Source organism: Haliotis rubra, unplaced genomic scaffold (genome assembly GCF_003918875.1).
Source record: "Haliotis rubra isolate DU_JTF1 unplaced genomic scaffold, ASM391887v1 Scf58, whole genome shotgun sequence".
In the NCBI taxonomy this organism is placed as follows: Eukaryota; Metazoa; Mollusca; class Gastropoda; order Lepetellida; family Haliotidae; genus Haliotis; species Haliotis rubra.
Window position 1 is genome coordinate 1,957,343 of NW_025767279.1, and position 19,509 is coordinate 1,976,851.

Consider the following 19,509-nt stretch of genomic DNA (forward strand, 5'->3'; position numbering starts at 1 on the left):
CCTCTGCAGGACCTCAATACAGACATATTAAGGCCCTACTCAGGGAGCTCATTGTAAGGCCCTCTTTAGCACCTCAATACAGACAGGGAGCTCATTGTAAGGCCCTCCGCAGCACTTCAATACTGACAGGGAGCTCATTGTAAGGCCTTCTTTAACACCTCAATACAGACAGGGAGCTCATTGTAAGGCCTTCTTTAGCACCTCAATACAGACAGGGACCTCATTGTAAGGCCCTCTGCAGTGCCTTCATAAGGCATGCTACTGATACCTCATTGTCAGGCCTCTACAGTTAAGGGCATTCTAGGGGCATTCTACTGCTGTTTTTATACAGACTAAATGCAGTTGCACCTCGTAAACGTCGCATGCATTCCTTAACTTACGACAATAGAGTTGTCTGTAAGAGACCATACCCCATGAGTGATTGAGAAAGGGGACAATTTATTGCTGACACAAGATGACAAGATGTAATCTTTTCATTGTCGCTGATATGTTGTTTGCATACAAAATTGGTGTTATTCATGTACACAGTAAATAAAGGAAACTGCCACACAAAAGATGGCGATAACAGACATGCCTAACAAGGACACATATATTCTAGTGGAGTCATACACCATGCTCGACTTATACAATACAGAGAGGTAGGGTTCTCGTAGAGGGTCGCAATTTCATCAGTTTTCAAAAGAATGTGCCAGTGCATATTAATAGGACGCAAACAAGTTGTACAAGACGTAATGTTTAATTGATAGTGCACCTTAATGGGTTATTACAAGGTTTTATATTTCAACAGAGACTTTCCAAAAAGTAAAGTAACAAAGTTTCATAGTGACATTTTTTGGGACAAATGTGCAAGATACTTTGAAAATAGGTTTCTCTTGAACAGGAATTGTCAGCTTGACTGGTTTAACTTCTTTAGTCATGTGGACAAGGCGTCCGACTTTGGATCAGAAAGTTTGTGGTTTGAATCCCAGCACAGGATTTTTTTGGTCGCTTCAAATTCTTGCTGTTTGTCCATACTTTTAACAGCAAACTTTCAATGTATTTATCAGTGTTTTTGACTAATGTCAAATTCCTGGTTTTGTCTAACGCGTGGCCTGTTCAACAAATTTTCAATATATTTATGACTGTGTTTACCAGAAAGGGAAATCCTGGGCGGTACAGTCATTGAAACATAAAACCCGCACCACTGAGTGTTACCTGGCACAAGTAGTGTCCAGTGTAGTCAACTAGGGCATGAAACATGAGACAGAAACGGCATCATTCACAGCGTGGTACGTTTAATTCTGTTGTGTGATGGCTATATCAGCTGATAATACGTTCAAGTCAATCAAAGTTTAGACTACTACTACTACTACTACTTGTGCTGCTACTACTTCCAATGCAACTACTAATATAATGAGTTGTAAGATAAATTAACAGGTTCGTGTGCTGTGATGTTTTGCATACCCTATGATTGCAGTGTTTTGGCATATTTTGTCTCTTATCATAATCATGGTCATGCATTAATTCATGGTACACATCAAATAGCCTAAGACTTCCAAAATCTATGAAGATTAACTGAACTTCATCAAACTTATCCCGAAATTACCATCAGGGAAGTAGTCCGTTTTAGTCTGACCTAAGGTCATCACCATGGAGCAGCCAATCACGGAACTGGTATTCGATCTCATTGGCTTTATACCAGCTATCTAACTGGGTTTCTCATCCACAGTACCCGTGGGTTAGAATATTGATCTTCAGTAACCCATGCTTGTTGTAAGAGACGACTAACGGGATCGGGTGGTCAGGCGCGCTGACTTGGTTGACACATGTCATCGGTTCCCAGGTGCGCAGGTTGATGCTCATGCTGCTGATCACTGGATTGTCTGGTCCAGACTCAATTATTTACAGACCACTGCCATATGGCTGGAATATTGCTGAGTGCGACGTAAAACAAAACTCACTCACTCACTCACTCACTCACTCTCATCCACAGACCCGTGAAGATCTGGGTTAGAATATTTATCTTCAGTAACCCATACTTGTCGTAAGAGGCGACAAACGGGATAGGGCGGTCAGGCTTGCTGACTTGGTTGACACATGTCATCGTATCCCAATTGCGTAGATTTTGATCACTGGATTATCTGGTCCAGGCTGGATTATTTACAGACCACCGCCATATAGTTGGAATATTGGTGAGTGTGGCGTAAACTAACCTCACTCACTCATCCACAGATGTGTTGTGTTATGCTGTTTGACTGTAGTCCATGATACCACCACACCTGAAGCATGTTGTCGGTTAATGTAAGACACAACTGCTGGCAAACAAGGATACGTTGGACCGACCCAGAGAACACGTTTACGAGAAGTAGGCAGTGCACAGCAATGAGCAAACCCATTTGGTTTGTGAAAGGTGGAGCAGACGTAGGCTAGTGCACGTACATTGCATGACGATGAAATTGATTGCGGGCATAGCTGAACACGCCTTGCTGATAAGACTCACGTCGGTGTAGCAAGTCGCACTATGCTTGATCGTGGACAACCTGGCTCCCCTTCGATAACAATGGCAAGCCCCAGTGGGTGGCACTCATACATGCTAATATGGGTCAATTGTCAGGTCGGTGTTCAACTTTTCCTTGTTTGCCAGTAGATCGGCACTGGTGGTGAGAGTTAGCAACAGGACTGGTGGCAGTCATCGACACTGATCATCGTCATGATATCAGTTATTGGTTTGTCAAATTATTAGGACTGCATGGTATTACTAGTATACCACAATGCACTTTTCAAATGATGCGTATTTATGATATTTTTCGGAGATCTGGTATATTGGGTAAAGATCATCTATGAAGTTTTTATGATTATCTTTATGGTTTAAAATGAAATCTACACAGACTTTCATTCACAACAGATGTTTTCCTTCATCATTCAATAACAAAACGACATACTGTAATATTATAAACTGTATTAAAAAAGAAACTAGAACCCCCAGACCATGCAACCTAATTTTGAGATTACTGTTATCAGAACCATAACAAACAAAAAATTTGACCTATCATGTAGAAAAACTTACTTACCCAATATATCACAATATGTAATGCAATATGGGTACCTGAAACGCGATATTGCAAGACAATTTATTTGCCAATACACAGCCCTACAAATTATGTTGTCCTTGATATAGATGGCATACTACTGACTAATTTCTGTTTGTTTGGTTGTTTTTTTTGTTGTTTTTTGCTTGTTTGACAAGTATGGGTTGCTGAAGACCAATTGTAACACAGCTGTTCATGGGTGAACTGACCGCCTCCGTGGTGTAGTGGTTAGAGCGTCCGCCCGGAGAGCGGAAGGTCGCGGGTTCGATCCCCCGACCGCGTCATACCAAAAGCGTTAAAATATGGTACTTGTTGGTCCCTGCCTGGCGCTCGGCATTGATGGGTACAAGAAGGACTGGTCGGCTCGGAGTCAGTATACTGTGTCTGAGTGGGGTATTCATGCTTCACTGCGGCATGGTATCTCAGTGGGCTAGCACTATAAAACCAGCTTCAGTCTGGGCTAGTACAAGGAGCCGCATCTACACGTACACACGCATGCACGTCGTCATATGAGCGAAATATTCTCAAGCACGACGTTAAACCCAATTTCACCTCACCTCACCTCATGGGTGAACTGATTTCGGAGTTGTATAACTACAAAAAGATATGACAGACAGGTTTTTTTCTGTAACATGCGTCCGGCCCAGAATACCTACATTCATGATTTTATTTCCTTGCGGAGGATCATTTACCTAATTTCTGTGACTTAAAATTATACTGACATGGTATAAGTATATAACAACAGGCCTGACCATGTCAAGGTTATTGTTGTGAATTATAGATACCAATGTGCAGGTAGTGTATGGTTTCGTAACATATACTACCCATCATAAGTTTAGACTCACTCAAAGCACTCACTATATGTTATGTATATACATATGGTTACATCGAAGATTGATTTCTCCACTAACTTGGGGGAACCAACTGTAAACCTTATGCAGAAGAATTGCACGAGGATCATGCATCAAATTGCTGAAAAGCATGTGCAAATATCGTGCATGTGAACAGCTGCGTTTGGGTTAAAGTTTTGTTTAGATTTCACCAATTTTCACTGAGTTTCATCATTTATTGAACTTATGACAATAATCATTTCAACGTTACAAATATGTTTTACAATACATCAGTTCATGTGTAAACAGTACCTTTAAACAGTATGGAATATTTGGCAAAATCTAGTTCAGAACAGTTGACTGAAGTAAGTGGCTACATTTACACTAGTGAGTCTAAACTTTTGATGGGTAGTATATTTGTCCCTTAGTGTTGAGTAAGATTCACAGATAAAAGGTACATGCATTTAGTCCAATAAACATCAACATCTAAACTGTGAAAGGGCTGCTCTTATAGTCTGTTTGCAGTGAAAACGTGCCGATGAATTTAACTTTAAACAAAAAAGTAAGTCAACTAAAGTGAAATTAAGATTGAGAATCCTCATAATTTCACCTTGCCAACTGAACGTTTAAATCTCAGAATGAAACACTGAGAACAAATAGGGTTGGTCTAAGTTAACACTCATCATGTACTGCACGCGCATTTGTTTCACTGTTCCAACTACTGCGCTTACCCCCCTTGTAATACAAACCAAAAATAGCAATTTGGAACTATGATTGTCAAAACTAAAATGTCAAATGTAAAATTGTCAAAATCTAAGAAGAATAAAATTCTGAGATTTAAATGTTCAATTGGCAAGGTAAAATTATGAGGATTCGCAACAATCTTAATTTCACTTTATTTGGTTTACTTCTTTGTTTAAAGTGAAATTCATCGATACGTTTTCACTGCAAGCAGACTAGATTATTATTGGTAAGGAATACCATCAAACAGATATATACATGATAATATGTTTGGAAATTGCTAGGGTTTTGATATTTTCAATACCTTGTCTTTTTTGTCTTTTTAGCGGATTGGCAAGGAGATAGTGACCCAACTGAAGGAAGCTCGGAAACGTGGTGAGACAGTTAATATTGATCGCCTTCAATACCGATCCAGACCCACACTGACGCAAATAGAGAGTACTTCTTTCGATGACGAAAAGTTATCGTCGTCTGCAGATCTGTTCGGGCAGACTTTCTCTTCCACTGTAGCACAGCTTGCCTGGGAACGTGACATTGACCTTACCAAAGGTCAGACATTTATATCTGACCCTGAGGTCATTGAAAATCAGTCCCAGGGGTCAGGACATGTCGCCAATACGGGAGCAAGGTCTGCCAATCATTCCAAATGGGCGGCCGAAACAAGTGGAGCGTATCATGCCTTCAGGTCCAATTCTCGGAAGCCCCAAGAGCAGAAAGCCAATGATGTACAGTAACCGTGTGTTCCCTCTTATCGGCAAATCTGGTGATGTGGGCAATGTAGATTTGTTGGATGGTGTTAGCATCTTAAGCAATACTGACAAGTTTGATAGCTTGTCACACAAGTCACCGACAAGGTCTGTGTTTTCTGTGACCTCAGACCAACGGGACAAAGACAATGTCAGCGGTGCCAGGAGTCTGGAAACTCTGCAGCATGAAGATGAGGATGGAAGAGGAACTACCGAAGAGGCGTCAACGATGCCAAGGAGGAAGAAGGATAAGAGGAAGAGGAAGAAATCAAGTTCTCCCATGAAGAGCAGCGCTACAAATTCTCAGTCGTCACTCACTCCATTGTTGAAGGATGATAAGGATTTTTCTTCATCAAACAGTCCTGGTGATAAAGAACAGCCCTCAGTGGATGCAGGTGATGAAGAACCACCTTCATCAAAGGAGTCAGGTGATAAAGAACAGCCCTCATCAGAGACTGTGGATGCCAATACGTCCAATGGTTAAATATCTTAGTCCTCTCAGGGTATTTTTGTTTGAAAAATATAAATGCATTATAACATGACAGTTCTTAGTAACAGAGATTGTTTTTTAAAGGGTATATTATGTTGATGATTATGTGTTAAAGCCAGCTACAGCATTTATGTTGATTATTTATTGTTGGTCTAGCTATGTTTTCTTCAGTAGTCACCAAAAAAAGGTAATTTGAATGTTGTTGAAATTATTTGTTTCAAGATAAACAGTTTTTTTATGTTGTGCTTAAGAGGTATAATGGTTTTACAGCATAATCCTTTCAGGCAAATATAAAAATATCAGATTTTTGTTTCGAAGTCATAATCTATTTGTTGTCATGTGCCATTCTTTTCTTGTACAGATGATACTTCCTTGAGAAAACAATTTGAAGTTAATATTTTACTATTAGCGATGTTGTTATTGTCTGGATTTTTTGTTGGTTCACTGATGTGCCAACCCTACTATTTTTAAAACTGTGGGTGAAAATGTAATCCAAATTTTTATTAATCAATGTCATTCAATGACTTAAAAATTTGCAATATTTTCGCTAAAACAATACAGATGCAAAATTATGTAGATGCTAGTTTTTTGAAAGTCAACTATAAATCTTACGATGCTTGATTTGGCATCAATAATTTGCCAATTAAGTCAATGAGTTGTGGTGAAAGTTTTTGTGTACTGAGTCAAGAAATATGCCCTAAGTCCTAGATATAAATACTTTGCCAAAACCAACTCTTTTATGTGCTGATGAGAAAAAAATACCCCAAAAACGCAGCTGTGAGTAGTGTATTACTCAAATGTACACCTTGCGAGAGTGTTCAGAAGTGAATTTAAACTGAACTGAAAATGGTTTCTTTTTAAATATTCAATAATCAATAAAAAAAATGAGGTTATGTTTTTGTTCTTTTTTAAATATTTTTATTCCCCCTGCTACTTGTTACTATGACAAAATAATTCTGGGATGCAAATAAACAACAATCGCCTGAAATGGCTTCAGGGTGGAACACAGGGAGACTCATTATTACAGGGAATATGTAATGAATTCTGTATGTTTGTGAGATGAGGCATGCTTGTTGATATTATTGTATATAGTCTTATTATATTTTGTTATGAACTGTTACGCACAGTGTCATGTAATATGTTGAACAATCACGCCATGTTCGACCTAGCATCCCTTTCATCTGACTCTGTGTTTCTGATACAGTTACGTCAGGGTAACCTAGCGGTTAAAGTGTTCACTCATCATGCCTAAGACCTGGGTTCAAGTCCCCAACATGGGTAGCACGTGCGAAGCCCATTCCTGGTGTCCCCTGCTATTAAGTACTCTTTTGTTCTGTTTGTTGTTACCATAGTAACTAAGTTGAATATTAGAAATGTTTATGAACTGCTCAGGCATTTTATGTCATTTTACTATGTATGACATTTTATAAAATTATACTTTTCATAACGTTTTATTTATGTTCATAGCAATGTGATAATTTATGAGATTTCTACATTTCTTTGCATATGAAGTTAATTGCTTTTTTCAGATTACCAATATTTTAAAAACTGCTATATCATTTTTGTTGATTCTCTCAAGTAAGATATACTTTGCAAATGTTTGTGTTCCATGCACCTAACAACCCTACCTTTGTTAAAAGTAAAAAGAAACTGAATGAAATACACTTTTGTTTTTCTCTGTAAATGCAAACTGTTGAGTTGAAACTAGTGGTGTTCCGATTAATTGAAATAATCGAAGATTGATCGCAGTGACCAAACAACCAAGCAATCGATCACATTTTCTCATTAACGAACATAAACGATTTTGGAACTACTGTTTTAGTATTTGAAATACTTGACAATGGAACATATCGTTGAAGTTGTCAGGGCCTGAAAACGTGTTTAATTCTTAGAAAACTCACTTCACTAACTGAAAAGCCATGACTGAATATTTCTTGAAGACTCCGGTAAGTTTATGTTCATGATATATTAGTCATCACTGTGACTTTAAAGTAGCAAGTTGCATCATGTTATAAATATCTGCAGTAACAACCTGGATAGGAAAATCTGAAAAATGACGCTAACCAATTTTTTTCGATGATTGTTCGTTGGTAATGAAACAATCATCAATTGTGAGATTTCAACCAATTCCCAACACTAGTTGAAACCATACTTAAGAAATATATTTTGCTCTAACCTCAAGTGTTGTGTAAAGGAGTATAGTTTAGCTATAACTAATATAGTTAAAGCACAAAGACGTTGACGACGAAATGCTTCGACCTTATCCTAGTTCACCACACCTATAATAGTTCAGGGCAGATTTATACTTTATTTCACCACAAAAAATGAAAAAGCAAACTGTATTACATTTTGGAGATTCAAAATTTAATTCTAACTATGTGTTTTTGTGCAGATATGTCTAAATTCAAATCTGTAATACACTTTACCAAAATTCAAAATCCTTGACCAATGCTGTTGTGATGGGCTGTTCTACTAATCATTTGGATTCTTCAGTCATGAAGGTTTCAAGTTATGTCACAAACTTGTGGGTTGGTTGGGTAGCCCAGTGGTTAAAGTGTTCGCTCATCACGCCGAAGACCTGGGTTTGATTCCCGACATGGGTATAATGTGTGAAGCCCATTTTTTGCTGTCCCCTGCCATGATGTTGCTGGAATATTGCTAAAAGTGGCGTAAAACCATACTCACTCACTCTGCAGGTCTGACAGAGGTGGTTGCACAACATGACGCTATAAGAGGCAGTTGTAGCTGACATGAATTATTCTTTAACAAACATTGTGCTGACATTATACTGGATCTTAAACCAGTAGACTCAGTGTCTCCCTTTCCCTACAGTAAATGATGAAAATTTTGATCAAACACAACACTTTTTTTTTCTTCTGTGATTTGTTTATGTGATGTGGGTTCTCACATTTCAAAAGACAAAAAAAACACATGAAGGATAACCAAGTTCTATGGATAGTCAACTTCTTTATTGCAATGAGTGTTACGTCGCCCTCATTGACTATCCCTAGAACTTGGTTTTCCTTCATCTATACAACTTCTAAAATGCCTCTCAAAGAAAAAAAAACATTATTAGGAGATGACTTAACAGAAAACATGTGATTGAAACTAAAACCTTTTGTGGCAACACCAGGCTACATGCTCGTTAAACCATGAGTGTTGTAAGAATGGTGTGTTTTTAATGTCATGTGATCTGTGTTGTATATGATTAAGAAACAGGTACGCTTGCACTCATTCTACAGTATACACTCCTGTATACGCTCAGAGCGTCATCATATACTACTAGCAAAAAGTTAAGGAACACCAGAATCTGTAGTTTATCTGTCATTGCAAATATTATCAGAGAATATTTTCTTTAACCTCTTTGAAGGAATAACATATGTTATATTTGGGATTACACTTCCTCAGCAAAGTACAGATTTTAGTCCTTTTGAGGGTCCCCATCACTATTTGGGGTTACTGAACAACCTGTGAAAAAAGTTAGATTTGGCACTAATTGTGTCTTTCGATTGCATCTGACATCACAGACTGGCTGAGTTGTCTCTGCTGATAAATTCCACATTTTAGCCATTTCTCATAAGAATTATTAGAGGTAATACAAAAATAAAGCATGGCAATACAGTTCCATTCCGTCTCTTTTCAAATGCTGAACATCCAAAATTAATTTAAATACATCCAAATCAGCTGTTTCTCATAGGTTATTATTTAATTCAGGTTAGATAATATTTCACTCATGTTCAAGAGAAATGTGTTGTTAACTAAATGTTCAACTGCTAATCGAATATGTTGTGCTATGATGAGAGGGTGAGCTGGAGAGAATGTTTACATCATCATATTTAAGCATATTTGATCACTGGATTGTCTGGTCCAGACTCTATTATTTACAGAATGCCGCCATATGGCTGGAGTGAGTGAGTTTGGTTTTACGCCGCTTTTAGCAATATTCCAGCAATATCACATTGGGGGACACCAGAAATGAGCTTCACACATTGTACCCACATATGGCTGGAATATTTCTGATTGTGGCATAAAACTAAACTCACTCATTCACTCACTCAAGTCTTAACTCATAAACTGCTGAAACTGACTGCTGGTCACATGTTGCCATATATGAATTTTACAAACATTCCTTTTTATTTTCATTTAGAAGTTGAAGTCAAATACTCACTATATGTACATATGTATATGTAATACTTTAGAAATATTTTACCATATTTTATTTTATCATAATGCTGCTGTTTTTTCAGCCGGATAAGGAAACATGTTGCCAAATGTTTACATATGTTGATATATAATTAATTATGATTTGTATATCAGGTCGACTTTTATATCTTATTTATATTGACCATCATCAAATTAGTTTTGTTGTTCTGCAGTAATTCCATGACTATGGAAATGGAAAAATAGATTTACATAACATTTTAGATTTGACCATTCATCAAAATGGGTGAATGTTTGTGCATGTACCTGGTGTCTGACTGATGAACTCTCAGCCATACCGTGGCTGAAACTGGTATTTTTTTTCCCCCAATGCTTTCATTTGTAGATTATCTGACTCAGGTTTGTCTGTCTGTCGTCTTCTGTGTCTCCTATCAGAAGCCAGTGATGCTGAAGATTAACATGCTTGCCAGTGGTGATAACTGAATATTCCATAGAATTAAATACATTTTATGAAGATCTATGGCCATTGCTAAGCAGCTTTCATTAGAAATATAACTAAATTTACCATATGCGTAGTTATCAGTGGATCTGAACATATCTTTTCAGTCTTTTCTTTTATTTATTTTGTTTTGGGGAAATTTCAGTAAAGTTATTTCATTTCATTTTTTCTCAACCCTGGTCATACCTTGTCTTGTATTCCATGCCTACATTGTTCTCTGAAATTAAAAATCTGTACTTTGCCATGTTAGTTCTTTCGATGGCATGATTTTGGTTCAGATTCATAGACGTTTGTGCCAGTGTTTTGTCCCAGGTATGCCTACAGAAATTGTTTGAATGTCCATACTGAAAGCAACTTATGTTAAATGGCTGACATTGTAAATTCTTGACTGTTTGCTCAGGTGAGCTCCAGCTGCAGTAGTTTGTGATCTAGAAGTAGGTGAATGATGATAATTTTATGGATATACAACTTCTTCATGCTGTGAGAGGCCATGTTTCGACATAGATTCTAATGTCATTGCGACTTGCTTGACAACGACATTAGAATCTATGTCGAAACGTTGCCTTTCACAGAATATAGAAGTTGTATATCCATAAAATTATCATCATTCTTCATCACCTCAACTCCTAAAAATGCCCCTTAATCATTTACTCAATAGATTCCCAGAAGAAGTTATAAAACGCGAAAATATCTGCCAAGGTTTGATTCAAAATTATTCATTCAGCTTGCTTGTTCATAAACTGACTAACTGCGTTTGGTTTTACGCCGCTTTTAGCAATATTCCAGCAATATCACGGCGGGGACACTACAAATGGGCTTCACTCATTGTACCCATGTGGGGATTCCAACCCGGGTCTTCGGCGTGACGAGCCAATGCTTTAACCACTAGGCCACCCCACCGCCCCTTCATAATATAACTTATGGCATTGGATCGGTATATTTTGGTGAAGTCTTTACAGTGATGGTATGTAAGGGCTTGAATATTGTTGAATACAGCATTAGAAATACAAACACGACTACCCAGACCTGTCTCCATTAAGACATTGAATTTGTTTGTTGTTATGAATCCAACCCATATCAAATCTTTAATCTGATACTTCTGTCAACATGAACACCTGGTGTTCTGTCAGGTCAGTATTCTCTTCAGCCAATCAACACTGAATTTTCTGGTTTAAGTTCGTGAATCATTCAACCATCATATTGGATTTCTTTACATCAAAACATGAATAATATAATCAGAGACCATATAATAGAGGGAAGTTAGCAGCAGGGTGTCGATGTGTATCAGTTACATGCCAGGCCGTAGCGCTGATGGTTAGTGATAAACTGTTGGGGAGGGCCATCCCTCTATTATATGGTCTCTGATATAATGAAGTTCTCAGTGAATGATAATGAAGCCTGCATGTTTTATTTTAGTGAATATTTTATGGATCATGTCAATTCAAAATGCCATACATCTACACCAAGGGTACATTCATGTAGGCCAGTTTTGTATACTTGGAATGAAATTTGTAAATTAGATATTAAAGAAATGATACAGAAAATATGCCTGATGTCTAATTGGCTCAAGAACCTATCCCTTCTTCATTTTGACTGGTCGGTCATCCAGTCACATGACCTGACCTTGAGAGATTCTTTGAAGGGGTGTTCAGATCTCCATGCAGAAGTTTGGCACCAAGGTTAAAGGTTTGATTTGGACAGGATTGCTGTATTACATGTATTGAAACATTGTCAACCAAGCTAATCAAAATGTAATATATTGTAATATTATTGTGTACAGTGTACATAGTGTTTTTGATATGAGAAGCATGAGTGTGACTTGTGTACATGGCGGTGAAATGTACATCGTTACATAGACATGTCCTGTAGCTTACTGTACATTGTACGGGACCTGACATGATGTTCTTGTGAAATTAACATGGACGAGGGATGCAGTTGTCAAGGCAATAAAACATTATGCAGCAAGAATCTGAGTGTCTTTACCTGCCAACACCTTGTCAAAGGGAACTTTTACCTTGAATCTTCATCAGTTCCTTGCCCTGTCTGGATTCGTTGTTAGGATGGAGACATTGAGCAGCCTAATGGTTGAAGTGTTCATCACCTCAAAGATCTTATGTCTATTAAGACTTGTCTCTCTGGCCTTGATGTCACTGTCATATTGCTGATACTGGCATGACGTCTTACATTGGTTGTTTACTGTGTATTAAGATTTGTCTCTCTGGCCCTGATGTCACTGTCATATTGCTGATACTGGCATGACGTCTTACATTGGTTGTTTACTGTGTATTAAGACTTGACTCTCTGGCCTTGATGTCACTGTCATATTGCTGATACTGGCATGACGTCTTACATTGGTTGTCGTTAAACGCGGCACTCATCAATATTCCAGCTATAAGGACCAGACAATCCAGTGATCAACAGCATGAGCATCTATCTACGCAATTGGGATGCGATGACATGTGTCAACCAAGTCAGCAGCCTTGCCACCCAATCCCGTAAGTCGCCTCTTACGAACAGCATGGGTTGATGAAGACCAGTTTTAAATCGAATCTTCATAGGGAACATCTTAATCATTTACTCAATAGATTCCTATCAACCTATACTTGTAACAATACAATACTGATCAGGTGTTCAGGCTGTCTGACATTTGATACTGGGACAACCAGGAATATATTCCCCTCCCTATCAAGTGAGTGTGTGTCGCTTTGATCAATGTTTCGCCATGTGACATTTGATGACTTGGTAGATGTCATCGAATCTGATGCTTGTGATGTCAGTCACTGGGTGGACTTGACCAGACTGTATTTCTAACAATATATATTTCTACAAACAACACACAAGCTAAACAAAACATTCCTTCCCGGCTGCGTCTGGCACTGAAAAGCATGGAATCCCGGCATACTGTGATTCGAACGCAATCTGGCTCCTGGTGTGCCAAAGGGGCGCTACTCAGGGGATTGCGGTGTCATGGAAGACTGATCCTCATGTGCCTTGAAGGGGCAATACGTGCACACGAGATTGTTGTCCTTTAAAACAGTTTCACGTCTACACTAGTAGTAGGATTGATTCTACCAATATAATAAACCTGTTCTGCAAATATAGTGCTCCGCAGTTCACAGTTCAACACGTTACTTGTGCCATTTACCACCACGTGAAAACTGCGGTGTGTTCTTGTGTCCATTTAGCCTGCACTCCGTGACTCCTATACCCATGAAACCTTCACACATTTAAGTATGTCGCTCTTTCTTTTCGCAAAGCTATATTTGTAGTTACTTTTGAAAAACGTCAATTGCTATGTGAATAGGGCATGTGTGCACTGTCAGTTTATTCGACTGTTTTGTTAATCCATTTGTTTGACGTGTTGTATGGATAAATTTTTTTCATGAAGAAATGAAATGTATATGTTTGTAAGACGCCTTGAATTGCAAAGTTTATATCAGGTTTCTGAAAACAGAAACGGGAGTGGGACATTTTGCACTTGATTTATAGACCGGAGTCCGCCACATCATGCTGGCAGGGTCACGTGGCTTTGGAGCGTCTTCACTGAGAGCTCTTTGCTTGGCGTTTCACACTTCTAAATGCTGTCAGAGAGGTTTACAAAATAGTTGCATTACAACGCGCGCGCACGCACACACACACACACACACACACACCAGATGAAATGTATACATTCATGGCAGCAGGGGCAGTGGGGTAGCCAAGAGGTTAAAGCGTTCTCTTGTCACGCTGAAGTTCCGGGTTCGATTCTGCACATGGGTACAATGTTGGAACTGATGCTATTGCTGGACTATTGCTAAAAAAAAACGGCGTAAAACTCACTCACTCATTCATGGCAGCAACGTGTATTTTGGTTGTGTTTCGTAATGCGATAGACTAATTGAAAACAATACGTCATTAACCTCAAAGCTTATTTCAGCTTCAGCCAGAGTGCAAACATTTGACAGTCGATGGAGTCCTGTTCATTTGAGAGCAGTGGTGTTTGGGATGTGAGAACACATACCCTTTCTTTTGAAAGGTTTGAGACCCCATGCTTTACTCACCATTGTAGTTTTAGGCGATTGGACACAGTTGTCTTAACCAGATCGGGCTTAGAAGATGTTCCCAGAGAGATCATAAACCGGAGTTGTTTGAGTGAGAGTTATTATTTAACGTCTCATCGGCAATATTTCAGCCATATCGTGATGAGAACACTTGACCTTAAAATAGAATATATATATAGATAGTATAAAAACCAGCCGACAAATGACAGAAAAGCAACTAGGGTATCACAGATATACATGTAAAACTAAAATTGAATCTAAACCATTTTAACTATAGGGGACAACACAATATAAAAATAGGCTATAGATCACCAACAACTGAAGGTAGATCACCATACTAGGGTCCATGGGACTTACAGTACTTCTGCTACCTGCATGGGCCCTAGCTGGATTTATATCATCCCTTCAGCCGCTGGCGATTGAAGTCAAATTTAGCCAAAATTAAAATGACAGAAATGCTACGTTTAAACCAGCTGGTGAATTTAAATTTCCTTTGAAAGTTTTGGGACTTACGTACCCTCTCATGAGGACAATAATTTTACGCTACTTCAACCCCCTTTGAGGGTACAGCCACTAACAATCTCAGTTACTAATCTAAACTACCAATAATAAAATATGTATCTATTTACAAATCAGTTAACAAGTCTTTTTTTTTTAAAAAGGCAATAATTAAATGAGAACTTATATTACTAAAAAGATCCTTCATAGTTTTTACTTTGAAATAGATATCCCTTGTGATGGAATATTCAACAGTCAAGCAGGACATGCTTGACCGTGATTCTTTCATCACAAGGGATACAAAACGGAGGATCCTCACCTTTTAATATGTACTCATGAGTATATTTTGTGTGGCCAATACGACATCGTCGTATGATGACCTCCTCAAATCTGGACTGACAACCCAAGTAGGTGTAACCAATGTAGGGTTTTATTGCATGTAATTTATTAATACCTTGAGTGTCCCACTTCTTCTGCATCAGATCACGGATGTAAGTTCTAGTGCTAGCCTTGTAATCAGAGTATGGAATAAGAAGTGGTGTCTAAGATTTGTTGAGTGCTGCCTTAGCAGCAAGATCGGCCATTGTGTTCCCAGAAATGCCAAACTGGCTGGGTAAACAATAAAAGACGATGTCGCATTGGCCAGTAGCAAGCTCATTATACAATTCAATAATTTCTGATGAAAGTGGATGTTTACAAGAAATATTTTTAATAGCCTGAAGGCAAGAAAGTGAGTCAGAAAAGATGATATATTGTTGATATTTAGGGTGTTTTTTAATATATTTTAAGGCTGTTAATATGGCGTTTGCTTCTGCTGTAGAAATAGAGCTGTTATCACGAGAAGAGATTGTTCTGGATCCAATGACTGTGGCACAAGCCACCGCGCCACCGTCCTTGGACCCATCTGTAAATATGGATTTATATGTATTATAATTATTTCTTAATTGACCAAATTCTTGTTTATACTGTAATTCATTTGTTTCTGATTTTTTAAATGTGGTTAATGTTAGGTCAACTTGTGGCCTCACCAATTGCCAAGGCGGGGAAGAAAGAACACGGGAAGGAGATATAGTTTCAAGATCAATGCCGGCAGCAGAAAGAAAAGGTTTAATTCTGTGCCCAAGTGGCGGAGCAAGAGAAGATTTCTTGTTGTATAAATCTTCATAAAGAGGATGAAAGACACAGTTATATGCAGGGTTTGATTCGATGGAATAAAGTTTTGTAATATACTGTAAAGATAGTTTTATACGGCGCTGTGCAAGTGATGGCTTATCTGCCTCAACGTACACACTGTCAACAGGAGAAGTTCGAAAAGACCCAATACAAAGTCTTAGGCCTTGGTGGTGGACAAAATCTAAATGGTTTAGGTTACTTTTACAGGCTCCACCATATACGATGGAGCCATAATCAAGTTTCGAGCGGACCAATGATCGATATAGGTGGAGGAGGGTAGCTTGATCCCCCTCCCCACTTTGAGTTGGATACAACTTTCAACAAATCAAGGGCCTTCAGGCATTTTGCTTTAAGGGATTTAATATGCGGCAAAAACGTTAAATGGGAGTCGAAAATTAGACCCAAGAACTTGGCCTCCTTAACAACTTTGAAAGTCATGTAAATCTTTTAAAATCCCTTGTTTCCATGTCGTGTCGTATGCTTTTTCTAAATCGAAAAAGATAGACACTGCATGTTGTTTATTAATTATGGCATTTTTCACAAAAGACTCTAAACGCACTAAATGATCGATGGTACCACATTGTATATTAGTTATAAGGTTTATTGGTTTCCAAGTACCAAACAAGTCGATTGTTTATCATGCGTTCCATGGTTTTGCAAACGCAGCTAGTCAGTGAAATTGGTCTATAATTAGAGGGATCAGTATGATCACGTCCAGGTGCAGGTATGGGAACAATAATAGCATCCCGCCACGACGAAGGAAAATTTCCAGATGTCCAAATGTCATCAAAAATATGTAAGAGCGTCTTTAAACATGATTCAGGTAAGTGCTTCAGGAGTTGATAATGTATATTATCAGTCCCTGAAGCAGTATCATGAGCCTGATCAAGAGCAGTATGTAGCTCATGTATCGAAAAGGTTTCATTGTAGTCTTCCCCATTATCTGAATTGAAATTAAGAGATTTCTTTTCTTGCTGTCTTTGATATTTCTGGAATTCAAGTACATAGTAAGATTAGGAAGAATGTTTGGCCAAAGTTTCTCCAAGTTTATTTGCTATGTCAGATTTATCAGTTAATAATTTATCTCCGTCTTTGAGATGCTGAATGCTAGATTTAGAGCCCTTACCTTTGATTTTCTGGATCATGTTCCATACCTTTGATATCGGTGTGCGTGAATTGATGTTTGATACATAGTTTCGCCAAGATTGGCGTTTACTTTGTTTAAAAGTAAGCCGTGCTTTGGCATTTAAAATTTAAAATTTGTCTAAATTGTGGACCATAGGATGGCAACGGAAATAACTTTTCAGCTTTCTTCCGTGCCTTGCGAGCCTGTTTGCAATCATCGTTAAACCATGGTTTTCGTACATGAGGAACTTCAGAGGATTTCGGGATACACTTGTCAGCTATATATGTGTTTGAGCTCATCTGAATTTTTTTTTATTGCATCAGGAATATCATAAAAAGTTCAGGCCTGAGCCTGTCAGCACAGAAAGTTTCATATGAACGCCGATTAGCCTTTTTAAAGTTCCATCTTGATGATGGAGGAACATCAGATGGATTCACCGGTTTTAGTATTGTTGGAAAATGGTCACGGCCACATAGGTCGTCGTGGTCGGACCATTCAATTCATTCAATAAGTCTGAGTCTGTAATTGATAAATCAAGAGCTGAATAAGTTCCTGTGCCAGGATGTAAATATGTGCTAGAACCGTCATTATATATGCATAAATCATTATCTGAACAGAACTCTTCTAATAGTTTACCTTTAGCATTAGTAGATGTACCACCCCAGAGTGGGTTGTGGCCATTTAAATCTCCCATAATGATACAAAGTTTCGGGAGTTGGTCATATAAATTTTGAAGGTCAGTCTTCTGAAGAGTTGAAGACGGTGAGATGTCCAAAGAGCATAATGTGAACGCAGCATGTAACGTTAGTCGCACGGCAACCGCCTGGAGACCAGTATTAAGTATAACAGGGCTATGGATAATAGTCTGTTTGATAAGGATCGAAGATCCTCCAGTGGCCCCGTCACCCAGAGGTGAAAAAGAATGGTATGCATTGAAATGGCGTAGGTCAAATGTATCCGTCTGTTTTAATTATGTCTCCTGAAGACAAATGGCTGATGGTGTGAAGTCCTGGACTAATAGCTGCAAATCACTGAAATTATTCCTTAGCCCTCTGCAGTTCCACTGTACAAGATTATAAGAAGACATTATCTTTTGGGGGGATTTATTGGGGATCTACCCCGCACGTTTTTGGAGGGCGACAAGCTATGTGCCCTAGAATGGACGTTTTCAGATACGTCCATGGCCTCAAGAGATCCATATTTGTTGTATAATTGAATTTTATTTTCCGACCCTTTTGGGGCTCTGCCACTTAGCTTTTTAGATAAATCTGGCTTGTTACTTTTGGGTTTAGTGATATCTTGTTGAGACTTTGTTGACGACTGAGAAGATGGTTCATGATCAGGGGACGTCTCTGACTGGATTCGAGATGTACCAGGAGGTGAGTTTCCAGTTTGTGTAGATGTAGCAGGCGAGAAGGTTTAGGAGATTCTGTTTTTACCCAAGTTAAGTTTGTCTGACAACTTGCAGACACTTTAGTTACTCTAGATGGTACTCAGCCGTTGGTCTGGCAATGGAAGCATAACTTTCTGTCTGTTCTGGGCTGTGGACTAGTTTCTTGGCATCTGCAAAACTAATGTTTTGTGTGAATTTTATTTTATTAATTGCCATTTGTTCTTTTCATACGGGACAGTCCTTAGAGTAAGATGGGAGATTCCCTGCGCAGTTGGTGCACTTTTTGACATTACTGACACAATCTTCTGTTGTGTGTGTCTTTTCACTACAGTGAGCAAACACAACAGACAATGTGCAAGTATTCACGCCGTGGCCAAACTTTTGACACTTGAAGCACCTAAGAGGGTTTGGAATATATGTCTCAACATTGAGGTTACAATAACCTGCCTTCAGTGATTTTGGAGCATTTGGTAAAGAAAAGGAAAACAGATATGTGTTGGTTTTAATGGTTGTATCATTTTTACGTGATGATAAACGTTTAACATATAGTACACCCTGATCCTTCATCTCGGAGACGATATCAATTTTCCGACATGTCAGCCAGCAATCTATCGCGGTCTCGCACGATTCCCTTGCTCGTGTTAAGTGTTTTGTGGGCCATGACGGTAACCGGAATGCCAACAAAAGTGTCAGTGTTCAACAGGTTGATAGACTGTTGTTTTTTGCTGCACTCAATCAACAGCG

General features: G+C 38.5%; 1 protein-coding gene across 1 annotated transcript in view; it reads left to right on the plus strand.

The window, feature by feature from the left end:
- LOC124254712 (transient receptor potential cation channel subfamily V member 5-like) overlaps positions 1-7,537 on the plus strand; it is a 98,382-nt gene extending 90,845 nt beyond the window's left edge. Inside the window, exon 16 of the mRNA XM_046688559.1 lies at positions 4,966-7,537. Within this exon, the coding sequence (XP_046544515.1) occupies positions 4,966-5,373 (408 nt within the window). The 3' untranslated portion in view covers positions 5,374-7,537. The remainder of the gene's footprint in view (positions 1-4,965) is intronic.
- Positions 7,538-19,509: the final 11,972 nt, after the last annotated feature.